At 40.2% G+C, this 14,150-nt stretch overlaps 2 protein-coding genes across 4 annotated transcripts; both read right to left on the bottom strand.

Annotated features, from left to right (window-relative positions):
* Window positions 1-893: 893 nt before the first annotated feature.
* LOC311136085 (non-POU domain-containing octamer-binding protein-like) lies at window positions 894-6,189 on the bottom strand. Of its 2 annotated transcripts, none has more exons than XM_084170160.1 (10): window positions 6,087-6,189; window positions 5,259-5,385; window positions 4,973-5,166; window positions 3,519-3,820; window positions 3,312-3,407; window positions 2,958-3,154; window positions 2,530-2,717; window positions 2,210-2,231; window positions 1,753-1,853; window positions 894-1,409 (listed from the first exon to the last, which is right to left on the bottom strand). In XM_084170160.1, the coding sequence occupies exons 2-10, from the start codon at window positions 5,383-5,385 to the stop codon at window positions 1,308-1,310; spliced, it is 1,329 nt and encodes a 442-aa protein (XP_084026286.1). In that variant the 5' UTR covers window positions 6,087-6,189; the 3' UTR covers window positions 894-1,307. The 2 variants fall into 2 exon arrangements, with proteins under 2 accessions (XP_084026286.1, XP_084026287.1); XM_084170161.1 differs by having other exon boundaries at window positions 6,093-6,153.
* Window positions 6,190-8,043: 1,854 nt separating this feature from the next.
* LOC311136432 (uncharacterized protein) lies at window positions 8,044-10,375 on the bottom strand. Of its 2 annotated transcripts, XM_084170558.1 has the most exons (7): window positions 9,969-10,375; window positions 9,555-9,710; window positions 9,376-9,474; window positions 9,198-9,268; window positions 8,722-8,852; window positions 8,344-8,616; window positions 8,044-8,178 (listed from the first exon to the last, which is right to left on the bottom strand). In XM_084170558.1, exons 1-6 carry the CDS (start codon window positions 10,105-10,107, stop codon window positions 8,382-8,384), a joined length of 831 nt encoding a protein of 276 aa, XP_084026684.1. In that variant the 5' UTR covers window positions 10,108-10,375; the 3' UTR covers window positions 8,044-8,178; window positions 8,344-8,381. The 2 variants fall into 2 exon arrangements, with proteins under 2 accessions (XP_084026684.1, XP_084026683.1); XM_084170557.1 differs by lacking the exon at window positions 8,044-8,178 and having other exon boundaries at window positions 8,290-8,616; window positions 9,969-10,366.
* Window positions 10,376-14,150: the final 3,775 nt, after the last annotated feature.

Below are 14,150 nucleotides of genomic sequence, written 5' to 3'. Positions count from 1 at the left end.
GTCTTGGCAGGAATTTTAATTGAATGTGTTCATTCATTCACGTGTAATAATACAATTTTGAATGTACCACCATTCGTTTTTTTGAAACCTTGGAACTTATCTGTTGTTCCTGTAGACCGGTTGCTTGGAGTTAAAACATGCAGGTGAAGTCTACAAGTCAAGCTAACCAGCTACTCCTGAGATCTGTGAGACTGTCTTAAAGCTAAATGAAGGTCTGCACTAAAAACAGCATGCTGTTGGTCCAGGCCTGATGTCCTGCCACATCACATTCCTGCTGCCTTTGGAAACATGGAATACCTCATAGCTAGCTTTTTTTCATTTAATGGCAACTATCAAAGAAAGATTCTACTGACAGACCTGAAAAATGTCAAATCAATAGGCAATATACCCTTTTGTTTTGATCTGTAAATAAATGTCAAGTGCAGTTTGTCAATGTGGTGAGTTGTAGACTGGCAAAAAAGTTGACCTTTTAGACAAACACTGTTTGTTGAGTTCAATGTTAAATGGCCATAAAGAGTTAAACCCCCTATTTTACAGTACACCAGCTTGTATATTAGACTATAGAAACAATGGTATGCTTCACTCAAATATCTTTATACTATATCATATTTACATTTTAGTCATTTAGCAGATGCTCTTATCCAGAGCGACTTACAGTTAGTGACTGCATACATTTTTCATATCATTTTCACTGATTGATAAGTGTAGCAGTGCTTTAGTAAAAATCTAAATGCTTTAATAAAGGCCAAGTCATCAAATCATACTTGTAACTACTGGCAATTACATTATTATCTCATGCATGTCTTCTATACCTTCGCTGAACCAGCCTTTTGAAGGAAAGGATTACATTCTAACACAGTTAACTCAAATAAAACATGAAGTACCAAAAAACCTACATGGAATTAAGATTTTATTTAAAGCTATTCAGAAAGGCTTAGAGAGAGAATGAGTGACAAATGTACTATTGCTATATAAAAGCACATTGTTTTGAGCGGTGGTGTAGTGGTATAAAAATAGGTGGGTAAACTGATCGCCGGTCGCAGTGAAAAAAGCAACACTCCACACACATGCAATGCATTTTTCTGCGTTTACCCTCCACTACGCCACTGGTTTTGAGGAATAAAAATAAAGTCTATACAGAAGCAGTATTCATCTGAAATACGAAAAATGCCAACTTGACACTATTTTAAAACAAAAAAAAATCAGAATATTCCCCATACAATTTTCACAGTACATTAAATGTAATAATCCAAGTATGACTTCAAATATAGTACAGTTTGAAAAGTAAAAAAGTTGAATTGACGATTTTAGAATCTGCGACGCTTGTTGGCAAAATCAGCAGGGCCTTGGCCGGGGGCCCTTGGGAAGCCAGGCTGGCCTCCTACAGGCATGATGTCGTTTCCTGCCCCCTGTTGGAGAAAACAAAAAAGAAATGTAACATGGGCGACAATTAGAAAAATTGAAGCGAGTCTGTTGCAGCTGTATATTTACATGACACTTTATCAGGATACATATTTGGTTCTCTGTTCGCACAATGCATTTGTTAATCTTGGTATGTAAATATATTGTTTGTTATTCGGTCCTCTGTAGCTCAATTGGTAGAGCATGGCGCTTGTACCGCCAGGGTAGTGGGTTCGATCCCCGGGACTACCCATACCTAAAAAAAATGTATGCACGCATGACTAAGTCGCTTTGGATAAAAGCGTCTGCTAAATGGCATATTATATTATTATAAGTGGTCTCTAATATTACCATTAAAGGGGGGTTCTCGGCAGGCATGTTGGCAGCTCCAGGGTTGGGCCCGCTAGGCTTTCCTTCACCACCACCCATTGAGTTTCTGTTCATTCCTTGACCTACACCAAACCAAAACAGACAACACATCAGCAAACCAATGCAATATATACTAGATAACACGGTACCCTTGATAGCTCAGTGAAGATCTGACCGCTAACTCATCTCATATGTATATACTGTATTCTATACTATTCTACTGTATCTTAGTCAATGCCGCTCTGACATCGCTCGTCCATATATGTAAATATTCTTAATTCATTCCTTACTTAGATGTGTGTATTGGGTATATGTTCTGAAATTGTTAGATATTACTGCACTGTCGGAGCTAGAAGCACAAGCATTTTGCTACACCCGCAATAACATCTGCTAAACACATGTATGTGACCAATAAAATGTGATTTAATGGAAAACTTACCTTGCATGTGCATCCGCATCTCCTGCTCCCACAAAAAAAAGGATGAAAACATATTATTATTATTTATTATTATATTAGAAAGGCATTCTTTAAATCAGATACATTAAACAAGACAGCTTTCAGAATCCAACCAAAATAGTTGTTTTAGCGAATACTTGTCCTTTTTCCAATTGCTGAATACCAGTAACCACAAACAAAACACAATTGTAAAGATGCTTAGAAATATTTTAGGCAACTTTCATTTCTGTGTATTGAGGAATAATGATTGATTTTTCTTTTAAATCTGTGCGTTTAACCAGTGTCAAGAAGCAAAGACTCACATTTCCAGGGAAGTTCCCCTTGAAGCCCTCCTGCTGCCGCCTCATCCTCTCCTCGGTGTGCATCCTCATCTCCTCCTCCCTCCTGCGACGCTCCTCTTCCTGACGCAACTCCATCTGCTTCCTCTTCTGCAGCTCCTGATTATGGAGCTCCTCCATTCTCCTCAACTCCTCCTGACGCCTCAGCAGGTCTGTAATGAGATGAACACCCCAATTGTTAGTCACCCAGTGTATAGACCTAAACAATATGAATCAATTGCCAACAGGACTACATTCAAGCGGTGTAGTATAAGATTGACATCTGGGCTAAATCTGGTGGTAGGACACTTCAAGGAATACACATTTTCCCATAAGACACCACGTTGTGTTCATCAGTGTCCTAAACTTTGTATTGATAAGGCATCTTTAGAGTGGACCGAGACCATACATACCTTGTCTCATCAGGACAACCTGGTGCTCATGTCTGGCTGCCTCCATTTCCTGCTCCAGCTTCTCCTGAGCCTCCTTGATGTTCCTGTCCACCTGCTCATACTGTTGCTTCTCCATCTCCAACAGGGCCTTCCAGCGCATGGCATACTCATACTCAAATGTCCCTGGCTGAGCAAACCTCGGTGGATGCTCCCGCTCCCTGGCGGAGAGATTTTACACAAGAAAAACAGCTCAGTACGCAACATTTTCATGTTATGGATTGTACCTCTTTTCAGCAGCAAAGTGTGAGATTGTTGTACGCACAGTTCTGACCAATGCATTCTGAGAAAGCATGCCAACTCAGTATGATTACTCACTTGTGAAAAACTTGGTTTTTGTTCACAATCCTCTCTGGCAGTCCCTCATCCTCATCAAACTGCTCCATTGGCTCGACTGTTACTGGCCTGGGGAATCTGACAGCGGAAAACAATCAGCATGACTTTTGCCAATTTGAAAACATCACAACAAATGCATTTGAAACGTCAACATGTTTTTTTAAAATACATTTACAGCATTATACTTACGCGGTCAATAGAAAGGCTCCATCTGCACACCTATCCAAAGCCTTCCTTGCCGCAGGCTTGGCTGTGTATTCCACAATCCCTTTTCCTGTGGGTCTCCCTCTATCATCCACTATAACTATGGCCCTTTCGATCTGGCCAAAGAAGGAGAAAGCCTCTTCCAGGAGCTCATTGGAAATGAACTGTGGCAAATTCCTCACAGCTAGAGCAGCACCATGTGTCGCAAACCGCACGCGCAACTGTCTGCCTCTGAATGAGGTTTCATCAAGTTCGGCTTTAGCAATCTCAGCCACTGTTTTTGTCTCCTGTTGGTAGAAAATTATAAAATAAGAACATTTCCAAAGTAGTCACATGAATACAAAGGTTGGTTGTTTCGCAACAAAACCAACGCTTGCGCAACAATTGGGAAAAACAGACGAGGTTGGCATCAGCATGCATCAGTTTGGCTGGCGCCCAACTGAACTCAGCTAGCCAAACATGTCTGCTTGCATACTCCCTTAAAAGACATTCGCTTGAAAAACGAGAAAAAAGCGGCAATAGCACCGTTTGTCCATTTTGAGACGCCATCGCCAGTATACACTTCCTCAAAAGTCAGAATGAATCTAAGATAACATTTTTGTCAAAGAGATCTTAGTCACGCAATTTCACATCTAAGATGTTTGGTGCAGTATTTCTCAATGAAAAACATTGCATGAAAACAAGTTGTCTCTGGTTGAATGACAAAGACTATTGAAGCATCCCTACTGTTGACCAATCACCAACGAAGGGGTGTAGACTTCGGCTCCGAACTTCAGCTTGCCTCCAGAAAAAAATGTGTGCCCGAACAGCTGAAAAAAGTCCAAAATGTCACAAAATGTTGTCATAATATATGCACGAACTCTTTCGAACTGTGGACGCCTTTAGACTGTTGACAACATAACTATAGTTCGTCTCCATATGTTCGTTGAAAACAAACACAATGAGCACTTGTCTCACATACATCGTTAGTTACAGTTGTTGATTAGCTAGCGAATTTTTGCCATATTAACACAGACATGACAGTCAAAACACCTCAAAACAAGACATGGTATCAATAAGATACATGCTGAAACGAAGCGACCTTTTATTCCCCACTGTTGCTAACTATCTAACTGTTCAGATTCATAACAACTCACACCTTCCAGCCACATCGTTGCGCAAATCATGTGTGATATCAGTCAACCAGTCTGTTTTCCCTATAATTTAGGATTGAGGAATATAACTTCCATCTCTTGAATATGCTAGTGACAGAGTGGCCATTCCACCTGACCGGGGTGCGAACTCACAACCCTTCTCAACGTAACACAACTCACTCGAGACACTGTCAATAGCACTGACCTAGAAATGCCAAGGCAATTCTGAATCCGGGGCGACAGCATTTATAGATCTTGGTAAGGCAGTAGCGATGCACTTGGTTATCCACTACACTAGCAACTTACCAATCTAATGAATCCAAACCCCCTGTCCTTGTTGATGAAAATCTCAGCTGCCTTGCCATACTTGGAAAACAACTTCTCCACCTCTGCCTCTGTAACACCAGTTGGTAAATTTCCCACAAAGAGACGGCTACGCTGAGTGTAAGTCTTCTCTCCAGGTTTCCTGAAGTTCTGTAGATCTATGGTAATCCCAGCATCTACAGAGAAGCAAAATATTAGAATCATCTAATACAGGAGGATTTCATTTCCTTCCAAAACAGAGTTCAGGAGTCAATGAATCCAATCTTACTTGGGCTCTCCTGCTCATCTGCATGCTGTCCATTGCTGTTATCTCCAGGTTTTTTCTGATTCTCCATCTGGTGTCTAGATGGGCCATGATTCTGCTGTTCACCACGGTGGCCCCAGTTTCCTTGCATCTAATAAAAAGGACAGTCATTAACACAGAGTCACTACATTATAGCGAACATAATCGGGTTAATTGGTTGTTTTTTTAAATGAAAGATTTCAAAGCCAGAGGAACGATATACGTTAGTTGGCTATCTAGACGAGTGTTTAACGTTAGTTAGTTATATAACTGCTAATTTCACAGTCAAAAAATATTTTTGCCTAACGTTTAGCAAGGAAATAGTCGATTGTAAAGAGTGGCGTTTTGAGAGATACTATTGGCTAGGTAATGAAATGCGACATCACTGGCTAGCTTGTTATGTTATCAAGATAGAGTAAAGCAACTACCTAACGTTAACTAGCCGAATTTGAAAGCCACCTTTGTTTGCTAGCTAGGTAGCTAACTAACTAGTTCAAGGCGTGCATGGTGCATTGGCAGCTAGCAAACCAACATCGATTTTGAAACAATCTGTTAGTTAACGAATTAAAACGTATTAGCCAACGTTCGATAACTAACGTTAGCTAACTAACTAACGTTAGCTACCTTATACATTTGGGAAGCTGGCTAGCAACATCGCTAACTAAACTAACCATCCTCACTCCTAGCTAACCATAGCTAGCTAGCACAATAGTTTATTTCCTAGCAAATTAATGCAACATATTGCTAACTAATATAAGCTACTTCTCAGATGAAAGCACCATTTTTGTATATTCAACCACACTTTTTTCATACCTTTACCAAAATAAATGTTTGGATCAATACGATTCCAGCGCACGAAGCAGGGAAAATAGCTCTATACAAAGAACAGAGAATGGATTTCACGAACAACCTTGATAACGCTTGAGAAAGCGGATTTGCTGACGGAGAGGAGGCGGATGTCGTGAAGACATGCAGTGATTGGAAGAATTGCCGTCAATTATATAGAGATCAACAAATCTAACTATCTGATTGGTGCATATTCTATTTGAACGTTCTTTGATTTTATCAGGAAATGACGTTAATAGTTTGTACGACGCTAAAGGCTAAGATAAATAGTAACTGTCTTTTTGTAGGCACTAATAACTCCGCCATGGTTCGATGGACAAAGCCTATGAGGAAAATGAATGGCATTTTGGGATAAACGCCGAAAATAAGTTATGTGGTAAACACAGGTTTAGGAGATCTTAATCTTAAATCAGCTAACGTTACTTTTTGTGAATTTAGGAAAAATAATGTTATAAAAAAAAGCACATAAAGGCTTCATAATTCCAGTGGCGACCTGTCATTTCAGGGCAGGTTTTTTTTTTTTTGATTGCCTGTTTTGCATGTTATTTTGGCATTAATACGTGTCACATATATGTTTGCAAACATTGTAAAAAATACAATCAAAATCATTGAGTTAATAAAGCCGCATACAAACTTGGTCTCTTTTTTGCTTTCTTGAGTAAGGCAGCTCCAAAATGCAGGGGTTTCTGTGGTGGTGGGGCAGTCAGAGGAACCTACGGAGTGTAGGGGTTGGTAATGTTCTCTAGTTGCGCCGTGATTGGCTCAGTGTTCTGTCACTCATAGGGACACTAAGTCACCGCCAAATCTAAGGGTAGAGCTGCTCTGGCACCCCAATGGTGGAACAAGCTCCCTCACGACGCCAGGACAGCGGAGTCACTCACCACCTTCCGGAGACATTTGAAACCCCACCTCTTTAAGGAATACCTGGGGTAGGATAAAGTAATCTTTCCTTGTCATATGAAGATAAACTAATGTAGATTGTAGATAAAACGTATTGGTGCTCATCAGCCATTGGACATAAACATTACACAACAAGTTGGAAATTGCAAATTCAACAATGAGTGGTTTGGAAGGAATCAGTGGCTAACTGCAAGCATTGCAAAGCAATCACTAGCCTGCTATTCAGTGGAGTGGGTGTGTGGTCCCAAGTCTGGATTTAAGGGTCTCTTTTCCAAGCTTAAAAGGATAAACATTCAACATTGGCCATGCTGTCAATCCAGCATGACTTCTGCCATGCTCAAAACAACTGGAAACTTGGAACTGGGAAATCTGACTTCAGTGAGTTCAAGACAACTGGAAAATCGGGCTCCGACTGGGAAAATACGTTTTGAACGGTCATCGAACTCGGAATTGCAAGTCGGGAACTCGGGCCTCTTTCTAGAGCTCCAACCTGAAGATCACTGACATCATCATGATTGACCTTGTTTTTTTCCACCATAAAACCAGAGAATGCCAGACTTTGATGACAAAGTTTGACAAAATTTGCCCACGAAGGACTGCCGCGCCACCTTCCTGTTCAAGTGAGCACAGCACAACAAGGCGAGTCCAAAAATGTATTGTATGCTGCTGCATAAATGATGTAATATGCCAGGGAGATATGTATACTGTAGCTAAGAAAGTAATACTAAGTGTATGTTGTGCAGTAAACTGTTAGTAGCCCATGTGCCTCACCCTAATAATTAGGTCCCAAATCCCTCTTAATTTCACCTACTGTTCTGACTTAGTGGTGCACATGTAGCCTATTTATTCCAAAACCCTATTCTTTCTTCCATTACAGATGGCTGAACAAACCAAAGGTAACTAATTTCCGGGTTTTAGGACTACAAGCTGACGAGCTCTATAGCTCATTCTTTTTGCAGCACACAATACACACTTCATAAGAGGTGAAAGACGCATGATAATAACTATTAGACAGAAGCTCCAAGAAAGGGATTTAGGCATCTTTATTTTAAGTCACATTAAATTAAACATTGCGTTTAAAAGTATAAAAAAAACATCAAACACATGTTTGCAAATAAAATAGTCGAACTCATGCACTTCTTCTGTACCCCAGTGGAGGCTGGTGGGAGGAGCTACAGGAGGATGGGCTCATTGTTATGGCTGGAATGGAATAAATGGAACGGAGTCAAACGTGGTTTCCATATGTTTGATAATGTTCCATTTAAATTCATTCCAGCCATTACAATGAGCCCGTCCTCCTATAGCTCCTCCCATCAGCCTCCACTGCTGTACCTGTATAATGAATAGAAGCAGGGTGCAAGGTTATTTTGGTTTAACCCTCTTGGCACCCTCCTTGTAGTCCTCCTTTGTCAGTCGGTACCCCCAGTGCTGTAATGTCTGTCTGACAACAGGAGACACTGTTGGGTTGTCAAAGCCACAGCCTGATCGGACTACTTTGGTGATAAGATTATTTCTCCACCTGCCTTTTACCCCAGCACACTTTGCCCATCGCCCGATCTGACGCTCATCATCCTTAGTACGCCGACCCTGGTAAAACCTGTAGGGAATTTACATTTCTGAGGAAGAAGACACTATAATGTAGGAGAATAGAAAGGAGACTTTTATACCCAGTCTGAATCTACTGTATATATTCTGCAAATACCTGCAATACCACTGAAACCACCCATAGGGATCCTGGGTTACAATCCATCCACTGCTTTCCCACATTTCTAGACTGCCTCCACACTTCACTTTGTATGTGTTTACCCTGTCTCTGTATGTTGACGAGGCCACCTGCATGGGGAAACACATATTTGATAACACACATAATGCTTTATTATTTATTATCAGCCTGGCCTTGTAATGTCTTATTGGGCTTATATTTCAGAAAATCTCCAGCTGACTCAAAATGTCTAACTTAGTCAGGATCATTATGAGATAATAACAACATTGGTGGGCATGCTTATGACAAGTCTTATAATGCTTTATCTTTGCATTATATCTATCAGCTTTAAATGTTCAGGCTTGTTTGGGTGGCTCTATTACAATGGATGTGTTTATAGGTGTTTTATCGTTAATTTGGTTTGGTAGGCCTAAACACAGTCAGTGTATAGAGTAGGTTTGGTTTCGTATAATCACCTGTGTTGGAACGTTCAAACCTTTCAGCCAATCCTCAGGGAGCTCCTTCCATTCATCTTCGCAATGTTGTTCTATGATGAAAGAAACAAAAAAGTGTGATTAGCAATGTGGTTAACCTACATTAGTAATGAAGTCATAACATCCAAAGTAATGATTTTACATTTGTGTGGCTACTCACTTGTGACACTTGAGTATATTGGTCTGAAGTAGGTACCACCAAAGCTGCCAGCTTGAAGTACTTCTTTTGGTGACATGTTAGGTTGGAACTGTGGGAAGTCTAAGAAAAATGACTTGTGACTGAGCCTTCTGTGGAAGGAATGTCTATGTGTTAAAACAGAGTTGCAGATGTAGGCATACCTTTAAATAGAAGTTGTCCTTTGTCATTCTTTGTCACCTCTAGCCATCCATCCTGAATCTTCTTCTTGCTTGCATGTTTAGAGCTTTGAGAAACTTCTGTGCTGCCCAAGAATTTGTGTTTTTTCTTGCTTGAGACCTTCTCCATTTTAGTCTTTTCTGTAGGCAAGTAAAATTATTTTTAGGTGGCTAACGTATTTCTTTTTTTTAAACCATTGGCAATGTTCGAGAGGATCAAACCCGCAATGTATCTTGCGTAAATTGTGACTGACTGACTAATATGAGTCCTTATTTATGATTAAAAGTGATTTGTTGATAGTCGGCTGCAGTCGTTTTGATGCTCTGGAACATGGCCATTTTCTATGTAGCATACCAGGCAGACTTTAGGCTACTCAAAACCTTGACTCACTCACTTACCCTTGTTCTGTACTTTATTTGAGCTAGTCTTGCCACCATCCTTCGATTTCAGCTTTTTGCAGTCTGGAAGACTTGCCTCAGTTGAGGAAGCGTTTCTTTTTTTAGAAGTTGCCTTCGTTGTCCCGCTGCATTTCTCCATGTCTCGATATGTTCCTTCTTGTAGGCCGTAGACAACGTTTAAAATGAAATAAATCGAAAACGACCACGCATCTGAGTTGCACAACACTAGCTACAATGGTTTTGTTGTGAAGAAGAATGTACTCAACTGTATCCTCCTCAGTATGAATGAATTGAAAACATTCGGGTTAAGTAACTGTGCGTCTCACTGTTTATGCAACAACCAGAAGACCCCGCGGTCGGTGCGCCTGCTTTACAAGCCAGCGCGCCCAGACAAAGGCGCTGTAGTCAGATGACGCGTTCCAACCAATGACATATATAAACCCTGGATTGCTGATGCTATGTTTTGGCCATTGAGAGGCTTTGAAGCCACCAATCGTCCAAATTGGTACTCCTCAGAAAAGCAGTCTTCCCTAGGAATGAATGGAATTCTAGGACAAAATGTGTATTTTAGTATTTTTGTTGTTGTAGTGAGGACAGTAACATTAGCAGGTTCCAGCAGATTTTTTTTTAACCAATGATTTATATATACCTTAGATGATGTTTTGAAACCACCATGTCTCCATCTTGGCACCCCCCTCATTGTAAATTGTTTTATTTTGGATTTCATAGAAATGAATTTATTAATGTCTACATTTGTTTTTGCCACGTTTATTCTATTAAAGACACCTTAATGCATACTTTGAAATTATATTATGTGAGCTAAACATAACAATTAAAAAACATATAAAAACATTTTCCTTAAAGTGTACTTTTTTGAAAGTTCTAGTGTTACTGTCCCCACTACAACAACAAAAAATACTTAAATACATGTAATTTGGTCTTTTAAACATTTAATTTAAATACTATAGAATTTCATTCATTGCTATGGAGGAATGCTCCTTCTGGGGAGTGCCAATCTGGCCGACCGGTGGCTTCAAAGCCTCTCACTGGCCAATACGTAGCATCAGCAATCCAGGGTTTATATAAATTATTGGTTCCAACCCATCTGTGGAGAAGTCGGAAGAGACTTGGATGCAGTCTAGTGTGGAATATCAGGAGTACTGCATTACTTGGGAGTTGGGACAATTTTAAAGCATTTTGGTGTCACAGTCAACAGACTACGCTGAGCTGTAGGCCTTATTTCTAATAGGCTATGCCTATCAGATTACATTCTGGTCATCTACATTACTCTACAAGCTGTCTGGATCTAGAACCTATATTTTTCTACACAGCAAATGTTGGGTGTTAAAATCTCGGTGTTGAGGTAAAAAGTGTTGAGTGTTATATCTGAGTGTTGATTCTATTGGGGTTAACACCAGTGGGATTGAAATTGAAACCACCTGCAGTGAATAAATTAAGTGTTGAATCACAGTGGAATCACCACCGCGAGGTGTTGTTGTTGTTACTTGACTGTGTTGAGTTAATTTCCATTAACTCTCTTGAGTGAAAAAGACATGGGAGGGGTCTCATTATCATATTTCCCAGCATGCTTTGTTGCAGGTTGCTTTTTAGAATATTTTGTTTTAATATCTATGTTTCTGCATGCACATTGATTGATTAATTGATCGAATACTACACAAAGATAAATAACATACATTTCCCTAAACTAATCCAATCTGTAAGTGGTTGGACTTATTTCACCCGTTATCGAGATGGTTGTTCCAGTTTAGATGTTTAGGTAGTCTAAATTATTAACATTTCCTACCTTAGCAGTCATTCTAACTGCAGTTGCGGGTGATTAAAAGTTCGAATTGTTGGTTATCCTAACTCTGCCTGGATTCCAATAGGAATGTGACTTGCTGATGTGGCCTGCAAACCAGGAGTTTCAGACCAATGTGTTAGGGTAAAACTAGGCTGTCGAAGTATGGTATTGTCAAAACAAGTATTTAGATTTTTATGATAACATATTCACTTAGGCACTGTCACGGATCCCCCCAGTACTGCTGCTCATTCCGTTCACCAGCTCCGGAGGTCTACGTCACCGGCCTTCTAGGCGTCACTGACCTGGTTCATTACCACCAACCCCCGACTGTCTTGTCTCATTACGCACACCTGGTTCCCATTCCCTCTGATTAGTATGTGTATATATGTGCCCTCTGTTCCCAATTGTCCTTGTCGATTATTGTCCCATTTCCGTTGGTCTCGTGAGTACATTGTATTACAGTTTACATACCGAGTATTGTACACTTGTTATTACGGGTCTCGTCCCGCGTATTATTTAGAGGTTTACACCACGCTCTTTTGTTTGGGTTACATCCCTGTGTTATATATATATATATATATATATGTGTGTTTGTTTTGGGCTTCGTCCCCGTCGTTTTCTATGACGTATCTTATGTTGGGTAAAGTAATAAAAACCCTGATTACGCATTCCTGCGGCTGACAGGCACTCACTTGGTGAAGGCTACAGGACTGAAAGCCATCGAACGCAACAATCATGTCTCTGTCATTGTTGCATGACTGGTACCTCTAAAATTCACTCAAAAGGCCCCCTGGGAAATAAATATGTAAATAAAGTTTTAGTGTTAAAACAACACCCCAAAACGAGTTACTGTAACACCACAGGTGTTCATTCCCTAACACTGAGAAAGTATATCATCATCAACTCTAATAAAGTGTTAATTTAAGTCGGAATTTGCAACACCCATGGTGTTAGGGACCAAACATTCTTGGGGTGTTAGTGTATCAACACTTTCAAAAGTGTTCGTTTTTACATTATTTGAGATGGTTACATCTCATTTCTAAGAACGTGTTGAATTTAACAATGTGGGTGTTAAAATTCTGATCGCAAATTTGCTGTGTAGATTTGCATCTCTCCTCAACTTTGTGCTCCTCCCTCCTTTGATACAATACATTAGCCAGAATATCCTAGTGAAAGTGATCCAGATCAGTGGGAAATAGAGAATAAACAAAGGGCTCTTAGAGATATTTAAGGCAGTATTTGGACAGTCACGCCCCCATAATAGTTCTCCTCAGGATACATAACCTAGTGATTTAGACCTCAATGTGTGTTTCATTAAAGAGGCACTGTCTTTGTTTGTAGGCCTACTAAGTATGCCTCTTTATGAACGTGATTGTCTTTTAAAGTGTCTCACAGGCAAACTTCCTGCAGGGATGCCCTTGCCCACGAATCAAGTTAAATTTGCAGGTGAAATTCATGAAATGCACCTTTAAATAGCACTTAATTGTTTATTTTCTATGGCGAGCCTGTCATGCCAAATAGTGTCCCCCTGCCAAAAACACCGTTTTATTTTGTTCAGGTTATCTAGCTAGTTAACTGTTATTGTAGCTTTCTGTTTGTCTGTAGCTTGCACTTTAATGGCATCCCTCGAGGAGGTTTTATCTTTCCAACCAGGCAAAGTACAATGAAGGCACAACTGATCTCGACAAGAGGCGCAACATTCGTAGGGGGGCAGAGAAATTCACAATTCAGGGTAACGTTAAGCAGTTAATTTCTATTAGATCACTGGAAGGATTTATGCACAACCATTTTCCATCTAGCTAGTTGGTCGTCTACATGTCGCAAGCTATACATTTAGTTATATGTCTGTCATATTGAGGTATCTAGCTATAAGTTAACCCTGATCAATCAAATGGATAGGTGTAATAAATTATTGTAACTCCAACTGCCCTTAACTAGGTGTCTTCGCTAGACAGAGAGAGACTCATACAGAGAAAGACCCATACAGAGAGAGAGAGAGGGTGGGAGAGAGAGATGTGGGAAGAGAGTGAAAGAGAGAGATGGAGAGAGCGAGAAACAGAGAAAGACAGCAGTGCAAATTTACTTAGACTTTAGTATTTCAACAACTCTTGTCTTCCAACTTGTTAGGCAATCACATGTACCTACGGGGGAAGGATCGCCAGCCACACAGGAGGGTGATTTTCACTAAGGAGGCCGTGCTGACAGAGATGCATGCTGGACATTTCGGCATGAAGCGCATGATTGCCAAAATCAACCTACGCTTCTTCTGGCGTGGGGTTGTCAAGGATGTGGACAGCTGGGCAAGTGAAATAACCTTTTGTTTATCAATTACATGCTATTATATCTGAAATTATTATGATTTCGATGAATGTCATATCAGA

Source organism: Coregonus lavaretus, assembly GCF_964263955.1.
Source record: "Coregonus lavaretus genome assembly, chromosome: 10".
NCBI classification, from domain to species: Eukaryota; Metazoa; Chordata; class Actinopteri; order Salmoniformes; family Salmonidae; genus Coregonus; species Coregonus lavaretus.
This window is presented reverse-complemented; position numbering and strand designations above follow the sequence as displayed.